This window comes from Gracilinanus agilis, chromosome 6, assembly GCF_016433145.1.
Source record: "Gracilinanus agilis isolate LMUSP501 chromosome 6, AgileGrace, whole genome shotgun sequence".
Classification (NCBI taxonomy): Eukaryota; Metazoa; Chordata; class Mammalia; order Didelphimorphia; family Didelphidae; genus Gracilinanus; species Gracilinanus agilis.
In genome coordinates, this window is record NC_058135.1 from 111,478,432 (window position 1) to 111,504,700 (window position 26,269).

Consider the following 26,269-nt stretch of genomic DNA (forward strand, 5'->3'; position numbering starts at 1 on the left):
AACCAAAAGGGAAAAGAAAATGCTCCAAACCATTTATACCCTTTGATACAGTAATCACACTGCTGATCATGAGCCTCTAGGAGACTGGTGATAGCAAAACAGATTACATATATACAAAAATATTCATAACAGCACTTTTTGTGGTAGGAGGAAAAAATAAAACAAAAGTAGTCACTGGTTGGTGAATAGCTGGAAGAAAAAAACTCTACTGTATGAATGAAATGGAATATTATTATTCAAAAAGAAATTATTAAAATGAGATATTCAGAGGTACAGAGAAAGACTTATACGAACTCATGTGAGCAGAATCAAACAGAACCAGATAATATTGCCAATGATAGGCAAATAGATGGTCTAGTGGATTGATTGGCCTCGAATCAGGAAGATCCAAATTAAAATCTTGTCTCAGATACTAACCACTTATGAGATCCTGGACAAGTCATTTGCTCTATTTGCCTCCATTTCCTCATCTATAAAACAGGTATAAAACTGCACCTATTTCCCTATGGTTGTTGCGAGGATCAAATGAGATAATATTTGGGAAATGCTTAGCACAGTGCTTGCCACATAGTGAATACTAGATAAATGTTGGCTATCATAAATGGAAAAAGAAAACACTGTAAGAAGGAAATTTAGGTATTTTATAGATATGTATTTAATGTGTGGCCGCCAGGAAGCAACAATTCAGGTTGATTCCGTAATTAAATCAGACCTAAGTTACCATCGGGTTAAGGCACTTTATTTTACAATCAGGAAGGTAAAGGTATAGGAATAAAGAAAAAAAGGGAGAGGCTAGTCCAGGCCTGTAGAGGCCTGGACGGAGAGAGAGAAGGTTAAAAGGCTAAATAAATGAACCTGCAAGCCTCAAGGTCTAGCAACCGGTTAGGCTAGAGCCTACTTAAAGGTAGAGTTTGGAAACACCAAGGTAGGCCTAAGGAAGTCAGCCTAACTTACCCACGTGACCATTCTGAGTAGAAGCTGCCTGAGGTCTCAGCAGAGATCCTTCAGTGCCAAGTTCAAAGCGGGAACTCCCTCAACAGGAAGTAACTAACATACTTAAAGAGAAAGTGTCTCTCGTCACTTCCTGGGGGTCTACCTCTAATTCAAGTGGACAAATGGCAGTCTCTACACTGATTTGGACTGCCCAAATGGCAGTCCCTTGTTCTTGACTTGTTACTTATTGTCACGTGTGGGTAACTCGTCTCCCCTCCCCACTAAGGAAGGTGAGGGTGACATGATTTCTATGCCTAGGGTAAGTAAGAGTTTAACTATGAATGGCTAGAGCTAATTCTATTTACACAATCCCCCCTGATGATCATTTTGGGTGCCTAGTCACCCCAAGTGATCATTTTACCCAAACATCTTATACCCAAACATCTTATACCCACAAAGGTCTTCTAACTACAATAGTTAGAGATAAGAGGGGAATGGAAGAGAGAGAAGACAAAACCAATGTTTGCTAAGTGCATTGACAAGAAACCAATTGGGGGCAGTCCCCTATTGGCATAACATGTACATTCAAAGTAGCTGTTCAAACCCCATCAGTTCAATCAGTTGTACCCCAAAGTTCATTCTGGATCTCTTGATTAAATGTAGATTCTTCAGGCATCTCTGCAAACAGTTCATTCTCTGGATTAAGGAATCAGCAAGTTTCTTTCCCTGAGAATTTTTCTCAAACAAAATAAAAAATTAAATCTTGGATATAGTAAAAATACAATTAAATCTTGGAGTTTTTAATCATAACAACACCAAAGACAAGCAAACCTAAAACAATTGCAATGACCAACCTTAAACTCAGAGAACAAGTGGTACACACTTCCCTCCTCTTAGTGGAAAGGTAGAGGATGTAACTGTATTGTCTACTCTTCTACTTGTCTTATTTAACTTTTTCTTTTATAACAAGGGAGGCTTTGGGGAATTTGACCATGATTTTTTAAAAAATATCAATATTTAAGGTATTGGGGCCAGAACTCACTATTCAACAAAAAAGGCAGGGAAGACTGGAAAGCAATCTGGTAGAAACTATGTATAGACCAACATTTCACACTGTATACCAAGAGAAGATCAAAATAGGTACATAATTTAGACATACAAGGTCATATCAGCAAATCTGGGGAACATGGTAAAAATCACTTTTCAATTCTATGAATAATGGAAGACATCATGAGCAAACGAGATAGAGAGGATCACAGGAGGTAAAATGGATCATTTCAATTACATTAAATTTAAAAAGGGTTGTGCAAACCGAACTCAATGTAGCCAAAATTAGAAGGAAAGCAGGAAAGTGGGGGAAATTTATAGTAGGTTTCTTTGATATGTAGAAAATGAATTCAAATTTATAAAAGCAAGAGCTAGCCTCCAATTGATAAATGGTTAAAAGAAATGAGCAGGCTGATTTCGTAAACCAAAAATCAAAGTTATCAATAGTCATATGAAAAATACTCTGGGGGCAGCTAAATGTTTGGTGGATTAAAGCCAGACCTAGATATAGGATGGTCCTGTGTACAAATCTAGCCTCAGATACTTCCTAGCTATGACTCTGGGCAAGTCACTTACCCACCTTTGTCTAGCTCTTACCCCTCTTCTGCCTTGAAACAGAGACACAATATTGATTCTAAGACAGAAAGTAAGAATTTTTTTTTAATACTCTAAGCCACTAGCAATTAGGGAAATGTAAATTAAAGCAATTCTGAAGTACTACCTCATCTATTCAACTGGCTAATATGATAGAAAAGGAAAATGTCCCATGCTGAAGAGGATGTGGAAAAATAGGTATACTATTGGAATTGTAAACTGGTCCAACCATTCTGGAGAACATTTTGGAACTATGTCCAAAGGGCTATAAAATCATTTATATCCTTCGACACAGTAATACTATTAGGTCTATACCTCAGAGATCAAAGAAACAGGAAAAAAAACTCAGATGTACAAAAATATTTATAGCAGATCTTTTTGTGATGGTAAAAAAATTAGAAACTAAGGGGATGCCCAACAGCTGGGAAATGGCTAAATGAGTTGTGGCATATGATTGTGATAAAATTCTATTAGGCTATAAGGAATAATGAACAGAGAAATTTTCAAAAGAAACTTAGGAAGACTTTCATGAATTGATGCAAAGTGAGCAGAGCCAAGAAAACATTGTATACAATAGCAATAAAATTGTAACAATAACTGTGTTATTGTTACAACTGTGAAAGACTTCCCTATGCTGATTAGGACAATGATGCACAGCAATTCCAAAGGACTCATGATGGAAAAAAAAATGCTATCTACCTTCAGAGAGAGAACTGAGGAACTCTGAACGCAAATAGCAGCATTTCTTCATTTTCTTTATTTTTCTTGCTTTTTTGTTTGTTTTTTGCAACATGGCTAATGTGGAAATATGTTTCACATGACTTCATATGTATAATGAGTTTTGTATTTCCAGCTTTCTCAATGGGTTAGAGACTGTGCAAAGGGAGAAAATTTGGAACTGAAAATAAAAATGTTCATTAAACAAAATAAATTTAAAAAATAAGCCACAAAACCAACATAGCAATAAAACTTTAAATAAAAAAAGAATTGTTGTCTCTTATGACTAGAGATGAACTATTTCCATGAATCCCGTCTCTGCTCTTACATGCTCTCTCCCCGTTCTAGCTCAAGCCCTTATCACTTCTCATCTGGACAAATGTAACAGACTCTGAAATGGTCTCGAGAGACTAGACTTTCCTGCCCTAATCCATCTCTTATACAGCTGCCAAACTGATATTTCTCAAGTAGATACCAGATCTTTTGTCTGAGACTCGTAAGGGCTCAAAAAACTCTAGGGGCTCCCTGTGGTCTTTAAGATTAAAACCAAACTTTACTGTGGATTAAGCTTTTCTTTCCAGGCTTACTGAATTCTGTTTTCTTTTTGTCCTCTATGTTCTCGCCAAGCTGGCCATCTTGCTGTTCCCCATGTACTACATTCTGCCTCTCATTTTTGTCTTTGCAGAAGTTTTCCCTACACTTGGAATAACTCCCTCCTCACTTCTGTTATTAGAATCCCTCACACTTCCTTCAAAATTTAGCCCAAGTATCACTTCCTTCAGCAAGACTTTCCCCTCCTCATTACAAATGCCTTCCCCTCCTTAAATTGCTATGTATCTATTTTCATAGATTTTGTATTTAGTTTTATATGCACATATTTCTCCTTCCCCCAGTCCCCACCCCCATAACATCCAAGCTCAATGAAGCCAGGGATTGTTTTATGCTTTTCTTTGGACCTACCAGAATCTAGCACAGTTCCTGGCTCTAAAAAAATGCATGCTGAATGAATTAGGGTGCCTAAAAGTGTTTAAATTGGTTTGAAATTTCCAGCCTTTGTTTATTATGTAAAACCTGTACTTTAACTGGAAAAACCTTTAAGATGGTTGTGAGTTTATTTTAACAGGGATAGGAGGTAAGGGGCATGCCATATCTGACTCTTTTTTTCTTCTACATTCAAATTCAGAGACTGCTTTCAATATCTCTGATACTACCATCTTTTTCTTCATTTTGGCTTCCTCCGAAAGAACTCTCCTAAAAAGAGAGTCATTGCTTATGTCACAGTAGAGGGGAAAATGGAATCCAGTATTTCTGGTTGGGGAAGGATTCTAGGTATAAATGGTGGAAGCAATCAATACAAGGGATAATCAGCTCTGTAGGGCCCCAGGAAGAAGAGAAAACATGACCTAGGGAATTCACTGGAGACTAAGAAATACCTGCTGATGCAGAAAAGCACAGAAGCCTTTTGTGGTACCGTAAAACCTAAAATCTTGTGGGAGGTCCGTTGAATACATCAATCAAATTGCTTTATACCAATGGTATCACACTCAAATAAAAAAGGAGCCCTATAGGCTATATAATATTGAATCAGAAAACCACAAATTAACATTATGTATATTGTTTTATAGTTTTATTTATTGTGTTATATATTTCCCAATTACATTTTAATCTGGTTCAGGATATCAGTGCCTGACATCAATTAATCAATTAATAAACATCTATTAAACATCACCAGGCACAGTGCTAAGCCCTGGGGTTACAAAAAGAGACAAAACATAGTCCCTGTCCTCAAGGAGCTTTATAATGTAATGGGGTGGATGCATGCAGACAAATATATACAGAATGAACTATATACAGAAGGAATGGTAAATAATTAACAGAGAGAAGGCACTGGAATTAAGGGGCATTTGGAAAACTTTCCTGTAGGAGGTGGGATTTCTTGGGACTTTTAAAGGAAATTGGTCAATAGGCAAAGCAGAGGAAGATAAGCGTTTTTGGCATGGGAGGCAGTCAGAGAAAATGTTTGGAACAGTCTTGTTCTTGGGACAACCAGGAGGCCAGTGCAACTGTTCAAAGAGTACATGTTGGGGAGTTAAGGTATAAGAAGACTGGAAAAGAAAGAGGGGCTAGGTTGTGAAGAGCTTTGAATGCCTAACAGAGCATTTTGTATTTGTTCCTGGAGGCAATAGGGAACCACTGGAGTTTATTGAGTAGGGGAATAACATGGTCAAACTTGAACTTTAGGAAAATCACTTTAGTGGTCAACTGGAAGATAGATTGGTATGGGAAGAGACTGGAGGTAGGTAGATCCCAAAGCAAGCTATTTTAACTGTCCAGACATGAGGTGATGAGGGCACTAGAGTGTTGGGAATGTCCAAGGAGAGAAGGGGTCTTAAAGAGATGTTGCAAAGGTGAGATAGGAAAGCCTTGGCAACAACTTGGTATGGGGGTGAGAAAGAGTCCAGGCTGACTCCTAGGTTGCAAGTCTGAGAGACTGAAAGAATGGCATTGCCCTCTATTTATAGCAATAAGGGAAGGTGGGAGGTGGAGGGGATTTAGGGGGGAAAAAAAAGAGTTCTGTTTTGGACATAGTGGATTTGAGATGTCTACAGGACATATAATTCAAGATGTTTAAAAGGCAGCTAGAGATGAGATTTTAGAAACCAGCAGAGACCTGGTATAACCTATACTGGGCTATTTACCATCTCAGGGAGGAGGGTGAAAAGGAGGACGAGAGAAAACCTGCATCCTAAAAATGTCAGAGAGCAATTGTCAAAAATTATTTCTACATGTAACTTTATATATATAAAGAAGTCGGCAGAGATATTGGGGCAGTGAAAGTAGATTCGAGAGTTATCAACATAGAGATGGTAATTAAGCCCTGGGAGTTGATGGAATAATCTGTGATGGGGAAAAGAATAAGAAGAGAAGAGAGCCCGGGACATCTAACGGATATTTGGGAAATGTTTGTTGACTTGACAGTGGCTCAAATGGGACACCTATATCTGAAAACTAAATATAATGCTCCTCTTAGCTACATTCAGGTTCAGAATAATGTCTAGATCATCTATTTAAACTCACAACTTGAGCCCTTTTAGAAACATTTGTTTTGAAGTCCATATATGTCTGATTTCTAGAACAGGTTATATGACCCATAAATTCCAAAGCAAAAATATTGAGTTAAAACAAAATAAAAAGATAAACTATAAACTCTAAAGATATTTAGCCAGATATATGAATACTCCCCGCATCTATACAGAAAAGTCAGCCCTCTCTGTTCAGAAGAAAATCTCTTTATCTCCAGTAGCAGGAGAGGGCATATATTTGGATAAATGTAGAGTCTAGAACCACTCTGTTTGAACAGCTTCCATTTTAGTCTCCATATAAGAGCTCAAGAGCCCTGGTCTTCAGACAGAGGTCTACTAACACTGAGGCTTCTGGCCAACAGAATTATGGTGCTGAAAGGCAGAAAGAACCTATGAGGCAATGCAAAACAATCTCTAAAACCAAGAGCTTCAAGGTACTAGATGGTACCTGCTTGGTGCCAATTAATAGTGTATTATGAGATAGGGAACTACAAAGCTAAGAAAGGTTAAAAAACATGATTCAGAACTGGGCCTAGAGTAGAGTAGTTACAGTTTAATATCAAGGGCAAGTTCTTAAAAAATAAAGTCACAGAACTGTCAGAAAACAATGTGTTAGCTATTTTTTCTGGCATAGAAAAGACTAGGTGCCAGGAGCATCTGTTTCCTGATTTTGGCAACCATCCTAGTTCCCTGAGATCTTTGGGGACCTTATCAATGCATTATAAAATTAGAAGAATATTTCTCCCCTATTTTTAACACTTTATTAGACCTCAGAGGTCATTAGGCATATCAGGATCCAGTAAATACCAAATGTGACTGGGAACCTGGTGATTTCTCTATTTCTCTTCCCATGCCTGAGCATGAGTCACTGTATAACCTTGGGCAAGTTCAATTTGATTCTGTATGTATTTATGGAACACCTATTATGTGGTCAGCTAGAGCCAGCTTTGGGCAAAATTGTGAAGCAGGCAAAGTTTGCCTTTGGCATCTCTGGTCTCCCTCCTTTCATCATTTTTTTTTTTCCCAATCCAGCCAACAAGCATCTAGGAGAAAGAGTCAGATTTGGACCCGAGTCCAACTCCTAGCGATGCTACCTCTGACTTATATGACCTTGAAGAAAATAATTTAACTCACTTGCCTCTATTTCCCTATGTATTATAGGAAGAATTTGAACTAAACCATATCAAAGGTACTTCCCAACTCCAAATGTATGACACTGGTATTCACTGCTCTAAGATGAGAAGAAAATCTGTCTCAGAAAACTAGAGTAAACCAAATGAGGCTAGTGATTTGATATGGCCCATTCCTGAGAAGGATCTACTTCCTTTTCTCTCTGTCTTGCTCTAAAAAAAACACCCTTATTTTCTGTCTTAGTAACAACTCTAAGACAGAAGGACTAGGGTTAGGCAGATGGGTTCTCATGCCTCACCCAGGGTTCCACAGCTAGGAAGTGTCTAAGGTCAGGTTTGAACCCAGGTCCTTCTGACTCCAGGCCTAGGGCTCTATCTACTGTGCATTGCAACTGCTCTGAGAATCTACTTTCTAGCCTAATGGTGAAGCTTAACACAAAGGAAAAAATGCACTAATAGTCGAACTGCTGGCATTGCTACAAAAAGATTCCTCCCAGAGTTTTTTGAATAAGGCCATTAGGTGACTATTAGTCTTCAGTACTGGATTAGGTGCTGTGAGGGAAAATATAGATATGTATATATAACATATACATATTAAATTTATATATAATAAAGGTATTATATAACTATAGAGAGATATTATATATGAATAAGCCAAATTTCTACTCAAACAGTTTGTGCTCTCACTGGGAAGATGAGTCGAATAGACATTCCTGTAAGAATTTTCAGTGGCAGAGATACTGGAGTGGTTACTTTCTTTTCCAGCTCACTTTACAGATAAGGAAACTGAGGCAGATGGTTCAGTGACTTGCCCAATGCCACACAACTAGAAAGTGTCTGAGGCCAGATTTAAACTCAAGAAAATGAGTCTTCCTGACTAGGCTGAGCACATTATCCTGCTGTGCCACCTAGGCAAGTGCTAAAATGCTCAATGCAGAAAATAAGGGTTGTAGGAACTCAGAAAAGAGAAAAACGGGCTAGAGAAATTGGGAAAGACTAACTTCTCTGTGCCTCTGCTTTGTCCCCTACATTACAGCCTACATTGGTTTTTAAGGACATATCTTTAAGGTATCCCATAATCCTCTGAGAATTATGGCATTATTAATTATAAAAAGAGAATTTGATATTTGCAAACAGCTTCACCATGGAAGCCTTTTCATGTTATTATTTTGTTACATTTAAACTCACAAGAAAGTAAGATCCCCTTTTTAAAAAACAACAATCCAGTATCTGACATCCAATATTATGGATCAGAGAACTCTTGGTGCCATTAATCAGTTTATAATAGCACTTTGCACTTTGCCCTGTATTTCTTTAAGTGTGGGAACTCCCTTAGTGCTTTTCAGAGCTGGTTTTTGGATCATTAGCTACTTGAGAGCCCCTTAGGGCTCAAATGTTAATAGCCAACTTATAGAAAATAAGGATAATATATGTCTGAAATCCTAAAGCAGGACCATGGGGAGAGGAGGCACTCAATAAAGTTCTGTTTCTACACAATTTTTAAGAAATACCTTTAGTCAATGGGTAACACCATGCTTGAGGCCAAATTCTCTTAATGGGTCACACAGTCTGTTCTAAGCCCAGAGACCAAACTGTTCACCAAAGTCAGGTATCTGGCAAAGACTTGTCTCTGATCAAAGGGAGGGCAGGAGGGAGACAGATGAGCACAAATTCATCACTAGGGCTGGAAAAACAGCTCTGACAACCTGCTCTGCAGACAATGAGGTACCATGTTGTTTTTTTTGCATTTGAAGACAATATGATCAGAAAATGGAGAAATCAAAGAGGAGAGGCTCCCAGACCCTGGGATATTTACCTGTTCCAGGGAAGGAAGCCTTTCTTGATCTTCCAACTGAAAATAATAATGATATTAATAATACTGGAACCTTTCAAGGAGAGTCACTGATGGGATTTCATTCCAGTGAGTATCTCTTTGCTTCATAAAGATCTCAATGTTTCTTCTCCTTCACAATAAATTCAATTAAAATAATAACTTATTAAGATACAGCCTAGCGGGCAGTTTGGTGACTCATTGGATTGAGAGCCAGGCCTAGAGATAGGAGATTTTGGGTTCAAATTTGATCTCAGATAGCTACGTGACCCTGGGCAAGTCACTTAACCCTTATTGCCTAGCCCTTACTGTTATTCTGCCTTGGAATCCAAACACAGTATTGATTCCAAAATGGAAGGTAAGGGTTTAAAAAAAAATAGAAGATACAGCCTGGCATATTAGATGCAGAGCTGCCTTCAGAGTCAGGAAGGCTAGGGTTCAAGTCCTACCCCTGACACATACTAATCAGATGAACATGGTCAAGTCACCTAATCTCTCTTCCTTACCTCCTCACCCCATCTTAATTCTCTAAGGCTCTTTCACAAATGAGCTGCCAATCTTCAACAGTGGAGTATCAAATCAACTGCTTGCTCAAAGTACCTGCAATATATGTAACATTATTATAGGGATACAAAGATGACAAAATTACTAGTCCTTGCCTCAAAGAGGTTACAAAGAGGAACTTTAAAAAAAAATCCTTGCTTTCTGTCTTGGTACCAATTCTAAGATAAAGAAAAGCAAGGACTGGATAATTGTGGTTAAATGACCTGTCTGTGGCCAGATTTTAAACTCAGCTTCCTATCTAGAACTGAACATGAGAAGCTCAGGATGGTTAGACCAGGGTGGAAAAAAACAGAAATACAACCTCCTGCATTCTGGATATTACAACTCTCTTAACTTAGTCTTAGATTGTCCTGACTTCAGGAGTTACCTTTTTACATTGATTTGGATTAAGCATGTAGCCCACTAAAATCCTGCTAACCTTCAGTCTTGGATCACTCCCATCATCCATTGGCTTCTGTCTTACACATGTGCCACTAAATGAAGCCAGAGAAAAATCTCAGAACCTTGCTGACTGGGTCTATAACAAATGTATATTATATAATCTTACTTGAACCTCCTTGTTTCAAAGTGATCTTTTAATATCTCTATGAATTCCTATCCAACTTGACATAGCAACTCTTCCAAATTGTTTCATCTTCCTCAAATCTCCATTGGCTCTACTGCACCCCACCACCCCCAAATACTTGGCTGAGAGATCTTGCTTCATACTGCAATGAAAAAAATTGAGGCCATTCACCAAGAGTTCCCTTTTCCCCCTTGAAATGCAAAGATGCAACAAAGGCTTTAGCCCTTGCAAAAGTTAACTGAAAACTTCTGGCAGTTAGAAGCCTTGGAATCCTGACAGAAGGTCAGTTGGAACCTGAGGCTTGAAGAGAGTGGAAGGTCCAACTGAAGCTCTGCTTTTGGCTTTTGGCTTTGCTGTTGGCCTGTGCTTTGTCTCTGGACAATTTGAACCTAGTTAATTTCTCTGGATCTCTCCCTGACCTTCTCCATATTATTCCCCTGTTACCTTTCCTGTGGTTTCCCTGTGGGCTCTGGGAGGAAGGGTGGCTTTTGGGTTTTAGCGATTAGACTTTGTAGGTTTAGTTTCCCTATAGGCAAGTAGGACATCCTTGAATCAAACTATCCCTTATTTTATTGATTTAGTATACACTTCACCTTAAAGCAGCCAAAACTTTCCTGGCTGGGAGAGCAGGCTCTCTCTCAGTCCAACCCACTCCTGTGACCCTCCCCCATCTTGAGTTTCTCCCTAGCGGCTGTCAGAACCCCCAAACCCTTCTCTCCTTCTGACTAACCCTGAATATTAATAAATCCCTTTGTTACCTATTCAAACCCGCTGGTGAATCATTGTGTCGAAGATTAGGCAAGGGTTGAAGAGGGAAAGAATTATTTATTTTAATTCCTGAGGAAACTGGAGGCATCCATCTTGGGAGGAAGTCCTTACCCGAGACTTCCTCCTGAACCCATCAGATTCACAGACAGGGAGGAGCCCTTCAACTCCTCCCTTGAGGGACTTGAGAAACTGACAAGAAAAGCCCTCAAGGCAGATTGAACCATTTTCTGACTGGCCCAACTCTTTGTGTCTATAGAGATACCTTTTCTGCCTGGAAGGGTTCAGCCTATTCCCCCCAGTATCCTCTGTCTGGAGCCTGAGTGTCTAGCCTGTTTTAGCTGCCTCTCCTGAATACCCCACCTATTCCCTTATCACCCAATATACCGCCTTGCCCATTCCTTCCCTAAACTCAGCCATCCCTTTCATTCCTCTCCTATCACCTCAATCATCTTCTACCCCTTCTTATCAGCAAAGATTAAGAGAGCACCCCAACTTTATTGACAACACCCTCCTCCTCATCTCACATCATCTAAATGATTCTGCCACCATCTCTTCCTTCACCTCATCCCACTTAATGAAATGTCTTTCTTTTTCTATGGAAAGCCTTCTATATGCATAAGTGATACTGTACCTTTCTATCTTATCTAGAAGAATGACCAAACACAATTCCAAAGGAATCATGCTGTCTACCTCCATCTAGAAAGGTGATGAATTCAGAGGGGCAACTGAAGCATTATTTCTTTTCTTTTTTGGTTTTGGCTAATGATGTAATGTGTTTCACATGACTGTACACATTTGTAATGAGTTTTGTTTTCTCTCAGGTACAGGTTACAGGTTCAGGCCTACCCTCCCTTTCCACCCGTCACCTCCCTTTGTCCCAGTTCTTGCTCTAAGAGACGTTTGTTCCAGTCTCAGCTCGGAGTTCTGAGACCCTAACTGTTGCTCCTAGGGGGTATTTATAGGGTGGAGCCAATGGACTTTTGTCCCTGGCTCACGGCAATCTGGAAACATTCTGAATTTTCAACTGCCATCCCTGTCAGTCAAGGTGGTATCCATCTTATCCCAGATAATGATTTTAACACTAGGAAATTGGGGTGAAGTGACTTGCCCAGGGTCACACAGCTGAGAAGAGTCTGAGGCCAGATTTGAATCTAGGACTTCCCATCTCTAGGCCTGGTTCTCAATCCACTGAGCTCCCTAACTACCCCAATATGCATTCTTTTAAAGTCTTTTGAGCGTAATTCCAAATTGACTTCAAGAATGGTTGGATCAGTTCTCGATTCTACCAGCAAGCAATGCATTAGTGTTCCAATTTTGCCACATCCCCTCCAACATTTATTATTTTCCTTTACTGTCCTATTGGCCACTCTACTAGGTGTAAGGTGGTGCCTCAGAGTTATTTTCCTTTGCATTTCTCTAATCAGGAGGGATTTAGAACATCTTTTCATATGATTATTGATAGTTTTGATTTCTTCATCTGAAAACTGCCTATTCAAAACCCTTGACCATTTGTCAATTGGGGAATGATTTGATTTCTTACAAATTTGACTTAGTTCTTTGTATATTTGAGAAATTAGACCTTTATCACAGAATTTTGTCATAAAATTTTTTTCCCCAGTTTGTTTCTTCCCTTCTAATTTTGGTTGCATTAGTTTTGTTTGTACAAAGCTTTTTTTAATTTAGTATAATCAAAATTATTTATTTTACATTTTAAACTGTTCTCTATCTCTTGTTTAGTCTTAAATTCCTTTCTATCCCACATATCTGACAGGTATACTATTCCGTGTTCACTTAATTTATTTATAATATCCCTCTTTATGCTTAAATCATATATCCATTTTGAACTTAACTTGGTATAGGGTGTGAGATGTTAATCTAGACCTAATTTTTGCCATACTATTTTCCAATTTTCCCAGCATTTTTTGTCAAATAGTGAGTTCTTATTCCAAAACCTGGGATCTTTGGGTTTATTGAATATGAGATTGCTACAGTTATTTATTTTGGTCCATATTTGATTGCAGGTTGTCTCCCTCATGAGATAGTGAGCTTCCTGAGAGTAGGGATGGTCTTTTATCTTTTTTTTTTTTTTTTTAATCCTCAGTACTTAGCATAGAGCATAGCACTTAACAGGTGCCTGACTGACAAAGACAGATAAAGTGAGATCTAGAAGCCATCTGGTCCAATCTTCTTAATTAAACAGTTAGGAAACTAAGACCTAGAGAGGTAAAGTAGTCTTTGCAGGGTCACACTGGTTGGAACTGACAAAATAAGGATTTGAATCCAGGTCCTCCAACACCAGATTCAGAGCTCTTTTTTGTCCTTTCTCTCTTTTCAATTAAAATCGTTATTTTATATTAGTGTCAATTCTAAGACAGAAGTGGAAAGTTTGGGCAATTGCAGTTAAATGACTCTCCCAGGGTTGCATAACTAGGAAGTATCTAAGGCCAGGTTGGAACGCTAGTCTTTCCAACTCCAGTTCTGGTAGTCTATGGACTGTGTCACCTAGCTGTCCCTCAGAGTTTTTTAAACTGGATCATTTAGTCCAGAAAGACAAAACTAAAAAAATTTTCATAGAACCTTCCTCCTATGTTAAGGTTGTTGTTGTTGTTTTTTTGTTTTTCTGGAGAATTTAGAAACTTTTTTAAAAAAGAATTCCTGAGATTAGGAAAACACAATTATAGTTTCAGTAGCAATTGATTTAAGCTGGCTACTATTTATGTTTGCCTACCACGTCATGTAGAAGTTTATATATGGTGCTCAGGGGAGAACTTCTTTACTGTGGTGTTAATTGGATAATGTCCACTAATCAGACATAACTGAACCCTGCTAGGTCAAAAGCAGATTTCCTGGCTGTGTTTCTGAAAGTGTGCATGAACGTTACGAAGAGCCATTAGTGAATATTTTGTATGTGTTTTTTCCGCAGTCATCCTATCAGAACCATCTCTGACAACAGATTTGAGTCACTGGTAGCCCTCATCAACCAATTTGGGAAAAGGATTTCTTTGTAAATGAGCATGACTAGCCATTATAATGCCCAAGAGAAAATAACTGGTTTCACCTTTTTTTTTTTTTAATACTGCTTAGAAAAGCTCTATATATCCTTTGGAGATCAGGGGAAGAGGAAAAGAACTGAGATGTTTAGAAAATATTTATAACGATTCTCTCTGTAGTAGCAAAGAACTGGGGGATGTCCACCAATGGGGGAATGGGTAAACAAATTGTGGAATAGCATTGTGATGGAATATTACTGTGCAGTAAGAAACAATGGGAAGATTAATTTTTTTAAAACTTGGAAAGAAACACATGAGATAAGGAAGAGTGGAATGAGTAGAATGAAGAGAACATTATATATAGCTACAAATTTAATATTTGAAAAAAAAAACTTGTGAATGTTCACTTCCAGAGAATGAACTGAGAAGCAGAAACACTAAAGATATAATCTACATATTTTGCAAGATGATGCCTTCTGTGGTATGGGGAAGGGAGGGGCTGCAAAAAACTACACTACAAAGAACTGCACTACATTTTACTTTAAAGAATTAACAAAACTAATGCTTTTCTCCTCAAAGTATCATAGGGAGGAAACTGAAAGGATTTGATCCAGCACTGAATGAAATAGTTCTCACTTACTTCAACATCAACCATTTTTTTTTAAAAAACACTAACTTTCAGTCTCAGAATAGATATTATGTATTAGTTCCAAGGAAGAAGAGTGTTGAGGGCTAGGTAATGGGGGTTAAGTGACTTGCCTAGGGTCATACAGGTAGGCAGTGTCTGAGCCATCATTTGAACCCAGGACCTCCCATCTCCAGGTCTGGCTCACTATCTACTGAGTTATCTAGCTGCCCCTACCATCAGCCTTTAGGAGGGAGGACACAAGACACAATCAGCTTGTAAGTGGGCCTTAGGATTCAGCGTGGTCAATAACAAGAACTCACGTATAGTAAACAGTTCCTGAACAGAACAATTATCCATCAGTTGGGTTCTTTGCTTACCAAATAGCTCACTGCTGTTTCCTGGTGTCAAAAGTGGATTTGGGGGAACACATAACTGCCTCCATTTTTGTGTCGTATTGGCTATTATTATATAAATGCACTGAATGTCTCCTTTTGTACCTCCCTTCCCACAATGACTTTACAGTTACAAAAGAAAACTCAAAAGGACTTTGAATAGTTCCCAGGAACTCACCCATATCTTTTTATCCTTTAGAGTGAGGTACATCATCATCGGAGTTTAAGGAATGCTAATTAACTAAATGACAAAAAAGATCCTATATCCATTGGTCCAGTGTCAGTAGCTATGCTAAGGAACACATTTTTTTTCCTTTTGTAATAATTTGAGCATCCTTTTCCCTTTGCTAAAAAAACACACCATTTCCTGTCTACATGCCCTACTTCATCTTAGCCCAAAATGCTTTGTAAGCTTGCCTATGTGACCTACCTGATCTCAGTCGGAACTCTGGGTCAAGTAGCTCAGGAAGAAAAATTCTCTCTCTCTGTCTCTCTGTCTCTCTGTCTCTCTGTCTCTCTCTCTGTCTCTCTCTCTCTCTCTCTCTCTCTCTCTCTCTCCTCCTTTGTCCCCCTCTCCCTCACTTTTATATATAATATACATGCACACATGATATATATCATTTACATGCATATTACATCATCTGAGGAATTGCGAGAGACACGTGTTTATCACTTCTTGGTGGTTCGGGTCACTCTGTCGAGTGGATAAACAAACTGCAGTGTACCTGTCTTGGCTTGGCGAATAGTGGCTAGCGAGGACCCTGAGAGTCCATTGATCACTGGTGAAATCCCTTTCGATTTGCATCAGTTCTTTAGCGATATTGCTTTAGCACCCGAGAAACGCTAGGAATGACAGCATCCCTGGGCGAAAGCAAAGAATCCCACCTGGTAGCTGGCTGATTTGCATAAACCCCATGTTTAGCCTCTCCGCAAGTAGTCGATATTGTATTAACTGGACACGCGTAAAGGCACTGCAGCAGAAAGAGATAACGTGACCGCAGCATCATAAATGTTGGCAGGAACTCAAGCCTGTGTGTCTTTGGGGGCAGAAAACGAAGCAAGGCTCTCTGCCTTGGCTTTTTGGGGGTTTTCTTTCCCGTTTGGGCAAGGGAAAAATGGAATGCAGAATTTGTGCATTATGCATTGAAAAAGTCTGAAACTAATGTTGTCCTTTTACTCGACACTCTCCTTAGAAAAAGAATCCTACTTCAGACGTTCCATTCACAAGCCCGCTTTGTGTTTCTTTTGGCTCTTTCAGAGAGCCAGTCCACATTGGGCAACCTTAAACAGCTCAACTCTAAGGTAGCAACAACGGGAGGGTCTTTCTTGAACAGCGGCAAGTCCAGAGCCTATGGGGTTAACTACGACATTTAGCAAACTGCAACACATAAAGGCGCAGGTTTAAGGGTAGAGGAGGGAGTTATATAAGAAAAGTTAACCTCCAGGGATTTTTCACTCAAATTTGTTCTAAGGTGAAAAGTCAGGGGAGCTTAGAAATTCTAAGCAAGCATAAGAAATCAACATTCTTCGTTCTAGAGGCAGAGAAAAAAATCCATCGATTTGCAATCCATTATCTAATTTACAATCAGAAGAGTTAACCTATAGATAGTGCTTTCCCAAATCCTATCTCCTTTGAGAATCATCATAATCCTGTGAGGCAGGTAAGCATTGTCATCCCTATTTGACTGATAAAGAAATGGCAATTCAAAGAAATTAAGTCACTAGCCCAGGGTCACAAAGCTATTCTGGGTTGAAGGTGTGAATCAAACCTACCTAATATCAATTTCAATGTTCTCTAGTCACCATCCCAGTCTCTAAAAGTATTTAAAATATTTGAGTCAAATTAAGACTCGGAAATATTTTGAAAAGCAGTTCCCCAAACTGGGCAATTCCCAAAGCAAATTAAGCCATAATTATGTTCAGAAATGATATAAGTTTATGAGTAAAGTGCAGGTGGGTTGTGTCCAGAAGTTAAATTCCTTAGCCTTCAACTCACGTCAATAATATCTAAGCGGAATGAGGTTCACATCTCTGCAAACTATTTTAACTAAATTGTGAGAGAAAAAAAATTCCTGTGACTTCCAGAAATTTACCTTAATTTGCTATGTCTAAATTGCAGTAGAAGACCCAAGTTAATAGCTTTGGGAGAAATGTCTATTTTGGAATTACTATGATGATTATAAATTTCAAGTTAAACATAAATGTGGAGGGTCAGCTGTGAGTTCTTGAACACTGAAAAATTCTAACCAGCTGAGTAACTTGTTTCTATGGAGATGGTGTGCTATTTCTTGACTTGGTTTTTACCTCTCGGAAGCCATTTCAGGAAGCAGTAGAGACTCAGAAAGACTAATTTAACAACAGACTGAACACCATAGCCTACAAAAAACACCAGTTTCATTAATAAATTAATATTAATCAGGTTAATATGTTTATTAATTATATTAATATTGTACTTATTATACTATTATATTAATAAAGTGATAAATTAAGATAAGCTCAAAGAAAAACTAATTTTACTTTACAGCAAAAAATATTTCAAGGAATTTGTATTATCCTAGACTTCTGTAAAAATCTGTAAGATCAGTGCCAAAAACCAAACATCACCTCCCTCCCCAAATGACCAGATGCCATTTTGTTTCTCTAGTAGCCTTTGATTAAGATGATTCAAATATCGGTCACCAGAGGAATGAAGTCCAAAGAAGATTGTCTTAAAAATAGGAAATATTGAAAGATTTTAATTAATTACTGATGCTGAAATCACAGATAAAAGAACAAATTCAGCTTTCAATAAAGCAAGGTGTTCAGGAATGGCATGAGAGAAGAATTTGTAGTCAGGTTTCCAATATCCACAAGCCAATTATTTCCTGTCAGATTATCTATGAAAAGAAGATGGATCACTCCTCTAGCTTAATTCATCTCCTCATTTCTACTACTTCTACCTCTCTCCTTTTTCATTCAAGTTGCATCTCACTTTTCATGACCCCATTTAGGGTTTTTTTGGCAAAGATTTTGGAGTGATTTGGCATCTCTTCTCTAGCTCATTTGACAGATGAGGAAACTCAGGCAAGCAAGGTTAAGTGACTTACCCAGGGTCATATAGCCAGTGTCTAAGGCCAGATTTGAACTTCCTGACTCCAGGCTGAACATTCGCTCCACCTCTCTCCTAGATCCTCCATTTAAGGAGGTGTTTCCCTGGCATCCAATCAATCATTTCCCTGCAATTGCAGATCTTTAACATCTCTTGGGCATCCCTTCCCCATTCCCCTCTTTTCTAGGATTCTTTTTATATGTACTTCCCCCCCCACTAGTTTGTGAGGTCCTTGGGGCCAATAACTATTTTTTTTTTGCCTTTTTTTGTAACCCAGTGCCTAGTGCATTGTAGATTCCTAATAAATGTTTGTTGATTGACTGTAACTGACTTATTGGTCCATCTTAGAATCAATACCATGTATTAGTTCCAAGGTAGAAAAGCAGTAAGGGCTAGGCAATGGGAGTTAAGTGACTTGCCCTGGGTCACACAACTGGGAAGTGTCTGAGGTCAATTTGAACCTAGGACCTCCTGTCTCTAGACCTGGCTCTCAATCCACTGAGTAACCCAGCTGCCCCCACCCCCATCATTAGTCTTTTGTTGACAGTCATGACTGATCCCTGTATAGGTCAGAGCTCTGAATTTTTTTCTTTTTAATTTTTTTAATAACTTTCTAATTTTTTTGAAATTAAGTTTAATTAATTAATTAAGAATATTTTCCCATGGTTACATAAATCATGTTCTTTCCCTACCCTCCTTCCATCCTCCTCCTGTAGCCAACCAACAATTCCAAATATTATGGAAATAGGTCTTGATCAATGTTTGTTGATTGACTGTAACTGACTTTTTATGTGTATCATTGATCAAGACCTATTTCCATAATATTTGCACTAGAGTGATTGCTTAGAGTCTTCATCCCCAATCATATCCCCATCAACCCATGTGATCAAGCAGTTGTTTTCCTTCTGTGTTTATACTCCCACAGTTCTTCCTCTGAATGTGGATAGCGTTCTTTCTCATAAGTGCCTTAGAATTGTCCTGGATCATTTCATTGCTGCTAGTTGAGATGTCCCTTATGTATCCGTCTCTGTGTATAAGGTTCTCCTGGTTCTGCTCCTTCCACTCTGCATCAATTCCTGGAGCTCATTCCAGTTCACATGAAATTCCTCCAGTTCATTATTCCTTATAGCACAATAGTATTCCATCACCAACAGATACCACAATTTGCTCAGCCATTCCTCAATTGAAGGGCATTCCCTCCTTTTCCAATTTTTTGCTACCACAAAGAGTGTAGCTATAAATATTTTTGTACAAGTCTTTTCCCATATGATCTCTTTGGGGTATAACCCAGCAGTGCTATGGCTGGATCAAAGGGCAAGTAGTCTTTTAAAGCCCTTTGGGTATAGTTCCAAATTGCCTTCCCGAATGGTTGGATCAATTCACAACTCCACCAGCAATGCAATAATGTCCCAATTTTGCCACATCCCCTCCAATATTTATTACTCTCCCCTGCTGTCATTTTAGCCAATCTTCTAGGTGTGAGGTGGTACCTCAGAGTTGTTTTGATTTGCATTTCTCTAATTATAAGAGGTTTAGAACACTTTTTTGTGTGGTTATTGAGAGTTTTGATTTCTTTATCTGAAAATTGCCTATTCATGTCTCTTGCTCATTTATCAATTGGGGAATGGCTGAAGTCTTTCTATTCTAAGTACTTGTATTTTCCTATTTTCCAAAAAGTCCCAGGTTCTAAGAACTGGACTTGCTTAGCAAATGGGCCAAGAACCTAAATTCCTATGAGATGCTAGCCTGGAAGTATCGGGCATGTCCTTTTGGACAAGTAGGTAATTGAAGGATGATGCAGGAACTGCTCTAAGTGAGAGAAATGGTAGCAGGTCTTGAGTCAATGAGATGGTGAGGAATCCATGTAGCCTCCAGAAAGGCTACAGGAGAAAGCTGCCTGCAGAACTGTGCAAATGGCCCAGTGTGTTAATGCTACAGAATGATGACCGGAGGCAAGTGACCAAGAGCAAAGGAGAGCAGTCATAAAGCCCCCCAGACTCTGGAGATCTGCTGCTTGGAACTCTTCTTAAGTGCTGTAGGCTAGGCAAACTTGCTCTACCCTCTGGGAATTAGAGAAGAGAAGGTTCCTTCCAGGACTCTACTGGGGAAGAGGATAAAGGAAAAGTGTTGAGAAGTTTCTATTATTTTGTTAGTATTTACAATAAAATAATAATAAATAAAAATGCTAATTAAATGCTTTTACTGCCTCTAGGAAATTGTTTGCACAAGTTTCTCTTTGCACAGTAAAAACTGAATACTGAAGGTCTTTGTTGACTTTAGAAGTTCCTGGTCTGTGAATGGGTAAAAGATATAGCAAGTCCAGACAGGTGATTTGCCAGAGAATTCTCCCACAATTATGACCCCCAAGGCCATGAGACATTAAGGCTGTCAGGCAAGTGAGCAGCATTTGCCCCTTCCAGGTTAAATTCAGCACTTCTATTAACAAGCTGCTAACTTGAGCCTTGATTGACACCACCTCACGCAGCCTCCTCTTCCCTGATTGGAGGGGCAGAGGGTGAAGTACCAACCCCCCATTCCCCCTCCTTCACCCCCTTCCCCCCTTTTTCCCTCCCTTCCCCTCCCACCCTTCTCAATGTCTTTCTTTATGGAGGGCAGAAACTAGGCTTTATCAGTTTATTCTACTCAGCATTCACTCTTCTACCTGTTTCTTTTTTAGTTTTATATCATTACTTTCCATTTTAGAATTGATACTAAGTATTGGTTCCAAGGCAGAAGAGCCATAAGGGCTAGGCAATGGGAGTTAAGTGACTTGCCCAGAAACACAGTTAGGAAGTATCTGAAGTCACATTTGAATCCAGGACCTCCCATCTCTAGGCTTGGGTCTCTTTTTCACAGAGCTACTCTTCTACATATTTGAAAACTTATAAATACCAAATGCCCCCACGCCCAGGATTTGTTAGTCTCCCCACCAACTGTCCTTCCCTTCTTTCTTTGTATGTCATCCCTCTCCAGTAGATTGTAAACTTCTTGAGGGCAAAGACTGTCTCTATTAATATCCCCAGCACTTAGTACAGTGTTAGACACATAGTAGGCATTTAATAAATACTTATTGGAGATATTTGAGATATAACTGTAGGTCAGAATCTCTTTTCATTCTAGACTTGATCTTTATGCTTTTAACAGAAAGGGAGGAGATGAGGATATTTATAAGATGAACATGAGGGCAAAACAAAATGAGATCAAGTTGATGAAAATCAGTAACAAAATACAGAGAATGCTAGGTTATTCATCTAGGAGAGAATTTTTGTAGATGATCCAAATGGTGGGTGATTGATCACACATATTAGTGGGTTTGAACATCAGCTCCCTAATGGTCTATCATCAGAACACAATGCTTTGGAAAACAAACACTCTATAATTGTCAATATCTAAATTTCTTACATACAACCTTATCTTTGAAACAAGGAACTCCAGATGTGGAAATTTCCTCCTCTAGTGAGGTCAGCAATTATTCTATAACTTAGTCTTATGGAGTTGCCTGGAATACTAAGAGGTTTAAACCACTTGCCCATGGAATAGTCATTGTCTAACATTCACTATTTATTAAAAACATTTATTAAGCAATAGAGTATTGAATATTTGTATATCTGTTAGATTTCTTACCATCTTCCCCACTTTGCCTTTCTACCTTGATATGTTTTACTGGACTTCCCCTCCCCCCCTCCCCCAGAACATCTAGTCTGGAGCTCTGCACATGGTAAACCTTTAATTAATTAATTCACACAAGCAGAAAGGAATGAACAAATTTATCTTTTCCTCTCAACTTCTCTGTCTAGGAAATGGAATATTGGCTTGCTTGCACCATTCTCTACTCTCTAGTTTTTCTTTGAAACACAATTCAGATTTTCTTCTTTTGTTTTGCTAGCCTCTTCAGGGATTCCCTGCCTTACCCTCTCTTTCTCTCAGAAAAGTCATAGATTCAGTCAGTAACTGGGGTATGTGATTTTGTCTTCTTTACAGCAAGGAGAATTTAAGAAAGCTGCAGAGCACCAGGTCACTCACCGGTACCAAAATCCATGGTAAGTATTTACTGAAACATTTCAAGCGAACTCTGCTCATTGGTACACTGCTTTCCTAACTTTGAAAGGCAGGAACAAGATTTTGATCCATTTCACTCCAGAAGTCAATTATCTCCTTTCTTTTATATCAGTTGAAGGAAGAGGATATTAGTTTGTTATTTGTTGTCAGTAAGTTAGAATTTAATGAGCACCTAACATTTTGGATAGGTTTTAGTAAAGAGCATTGGAGCAAAGTCAGGTGGTGCAATATAGCGTCAAGAACTCTGGATCTAGTGGGGTTGGGGGGAACCGGAATTCTAATATTGGTTCTACCATTTGTTCTTGGGCAAGTTACAACTTCTCTGGGCCTCTATTCCTCTTTTAAAAAAATGAAATGAGAGGGTTAGACTCAAAGACAGATCTCTAAGTCTATGTCTGTGGAAAGATGGAAGGAGAAGAGCTGAGATATTGGGGTTGCAATATTAGGATAGAGCATAAAGTAGAAAAGAGGATGGAAGCTCTTTAGAATAGCAACTGAACCAGAGGACTAGCCAGCTGTTCATATTCTCTTGGTAGAAAAGAAAATAATGATATTAAATGATTTCTATAAAAATAGACTCATATTTCATGCCGATGGCTTAGAAACCATCATTAATGGCTCATCTTGGTTAATAAAGGTAGCTCTGCTGAAGTCACACAATGGCTTACATTCAAGTTGACTTAAAGCCGCATCTACACCCTGCATTAATCATTTCTAACTAAATCTGAGATCTATTCAGGAGAGCGGTGTGTCTTTACAGTTGACAAAATTTCAACTACCAAAGATTCTTGAGTTCTAAAACCGATCATTTTTTTAAACTGACACGTGGGCTCATCTTGCGTCTTATATTTTTTCCTCATGACTTCCTTCTTCCTAGTTCCCCATCCCCATTGCAAAAAGGAGGTTTTAGAGATTAGAGCGGTCTGTGATAAAGGAATAAACACTGCCATTGAGGGCCACATAAAGAAACAGTCTTATTAGTGTAAATTCTCAAAGGAGGACTCTTTGTGAAGATGGAGGAGGGGCTAAGTGTCAAATATTAGAAATACAATTGGGAGATCACCAAGCAGGAGGAAAGTCAGAATTTAAAATGCCAAGATGACCACATGTAAAGAAAAGAAGTCTGGGTGGTCACTGAACTTAGTGGCCCAGAGGTGAGGGTGGGGCAGGCAGGAATTAGGGTCTTGGACAAGTGAAGCAGAGCACTTACTTGAAAACATTTATCTAGAAAGTCAAGCTTTTTTTCCCCCTCCCCAAATGTAATGACCCCACACTATTGTGGTTCTTTTTAAATTAAATTAAATTAAATTTTTTTCATTTTTATTTTTATTTTGAATATTTTCTACTATTGTGGTTCGTAAGTTCTTACAGAAGCTATGTAGAAGTATTATGGCGATATTGGAGATCTGGACAAGGAGAAAAGTCAAGAATTAAAATCAAGATTTAGGGACATGGATGATATCCTTGACATAAATGGGACAGTCAAAAAAGGAGCTAGTTTGGTCTTTATTTATTTATTTTTACCCATTACATGTAGCAACACATTTCTACATCAGTTTCTGAAGTTATACAGTCCAAATTGTCTCCCTCCTTTCTTCTCTCCCCTTTCCTGGAGCTGACAAGCAATTCAATCTGGGTGATACATGTAAATAAGTTAGTCTGAAAGGAAAGACGGTGAATTTAGTTTTGACATGTTGAGTTTGAGATGATAGGGGTAGAAATGACCAGCAAGAAGGATGTCAGAAGCCTGGAAGAGAGATAGAAGCTAAGGGTGTAGATTCAGAAATCATCAACATAAAGATGATAATTTTTTTAAAAAACCCATTCCTTCTGTCTTGGAACCAATATTAAGTATTGGTTCCAAGGCAGAAGAGCAAGTAAGGACTAGGCATGTTAGGTAATGGGTGTAAGTGACTTGCCCAGGGTCACACAGCTAGGAAGTGTCTGAGGCCATATTTGAACACAGGACCTCCCATCTTTAGGCCTGGCTCTCTGTCTACTGAATCACCTAGCTGCCCCCAAAGAGCTTACATTATATTATATAATTGAGTATAGTGGCCAAGGGAGGGGGGGCACTTGGGTACAGAAAGTTAATGGGATGTTATTTAGGGCTCCTGGGAAGAAATTTGACCCAGAAGCAATGGCAGAGTTGATTTAAATAGAAATGGAGTTGGGGTGAGAAGCAGGGAGACATACACTAAAGAAGGCTGGGAAAAGGAATGACTCGGGGACAAAGTGCTATCAACATATCAACTGAGCCATAGTTGTCCCATCCTAGTTATGGTCTTCCCCTAAGGAAGTTCTAATGGTCGCAATTGCAAATGGAAAAGCCTAAAGGAAAAAACCAAGTCAAAAAGGTATAGCAATTAGGGTTTTCCTTTTCACAATTGGCATTCCTAGAATAGCTAATCCCAGATTCAAGGTACTCCATGGATTTATATCCCCCCAAACTATCACAAACCACCTGATTCATTCTTTAATTTTTTTCTCGTCATACACAATTAAAGCACTCAAAGCAAAGCCCTTTTATGAAACAGCATAGTAAAAAAATAAAATAATATTGAAACATTTTCCTCTATACCTAGGACTCAATTCCTCACAATTATCATTAGTAGTAAGAAATGAAATTAATTTGGTCAGAGCACCTATTTGGAGACTTCCACATGTAAGGAATGAATGCCACCAGAGTCCACACTCATCTTTCTAAAGCTGCAGGATCACCTGTGTCTTTTGGTATTATCATTATGGTGCTCTCAGTGAGCCTGCTGAGTGTGGTGTATTAATTAGAAATTTTGTACCTTTGAACTCCATCTTCCAGAATTCTTTCCTTGTCCCCAAATTCCTTTTCCCTTTTTGTTTATGTACATCTTTATGTTATTGTTTATACAGTTCTGTAGACTCCTCCCTCTCTCTCTCTTCCATGGGCATGGCTTGGGTGAGCTCCCTCTTGACTCTAGTACAGTGGTTCCCAAACTTTTTTGGCCTACCGCCCCCTTTCCAGAAAAAATATTACTTAGCCCCCTGGAAATTATTATTTTTTAAATTTTAATAGCAATTAATAGGAAAGATAAATGCACCTGTGGCCATCCCTGCTCTTCTGGATCGCTGCAGCACCCACCAGGGGGAGGTAGCACCCACTTTGGGAATCACTGCTCTAGTCTTTTAGTTTCCCTTTTGCTTTAAGTTAAATTTAATAAATCTTATTAAACATAATACTTGGAATATTTTGGATATTGATTTTGAAGCTTATAGTAGCATCTCCCCTGGATGAGTTGCTCTTTGGGTCTTGGGAGATCATATGGTGGCTCTTTGGTGTGGCCACCTCTGTTGGCAATTGCTTCCTTCTATTAGCTTCTGGACTTCATCCCACGAAAGTCACTTTTTAGCTAACCTGGGCTTCTAACTGTCAGGATATAATAACCTAACTGATAAAGGATGATGGCTCTTTAGTCTCAGCCACTCCATTCAGAGGACATAAGCCAGGCATTGGGGTCCCCAGGCTAAAAATGTCTTTTGTTTTCAACACCTATCTTATGTCCTTATGTCTGCCGAGTAAATAGATCACTGTCCTCTGTTCCAGTGAATTAACTGACCTAGGGCTAGAAATTCCCAAGATATTCTCTCTAGCAGCACACAAATCAATGTGAACCCCCACAAAAAAGTTAAGTGAATAAGGTCATTGCTCTCTTCCCTCCTAGGCACATTCTTGCCTTTATTGTACATATATATATATATATACATGTATATATATATATATATCAGCAATACAACTAGTCACTTTGGATCTTGTCAAATTTTAGATAACAAAAATTCTTTCTTTCTCCTAAATAAGAGTTCATAGGGCACCTAAATCCAAAGAGACAGGCAAAGAGGAGGGGAA

At 38.8% G+C, this 26,269-nt stretch overlaps 1 protein-coding gene across 1 annotated transcript in view; it reads left to right on the forward strand.

The window, feature by feature from the left end:
• The window catches only part of C6H4orf45 (chromosome 6 C4orf45 homolog), a 171,777-nt gene that overhangs the window by 59,459 nt on the left and 86,049 nt on the right, over positions 1 to 26,269 (forward strand). Inside the window, exon 3 of the mRNA XM_044681688.1 lies at positions 22,312 to 22,370. Within this exon, the coding sequence (XP_044537623.1) occupies positions 22,312 to 22,370 (59 nt within the window). The remainder of the gene's footprint in view (positions 1 to 22,311; positions 22,371 to 26,269) is intronic.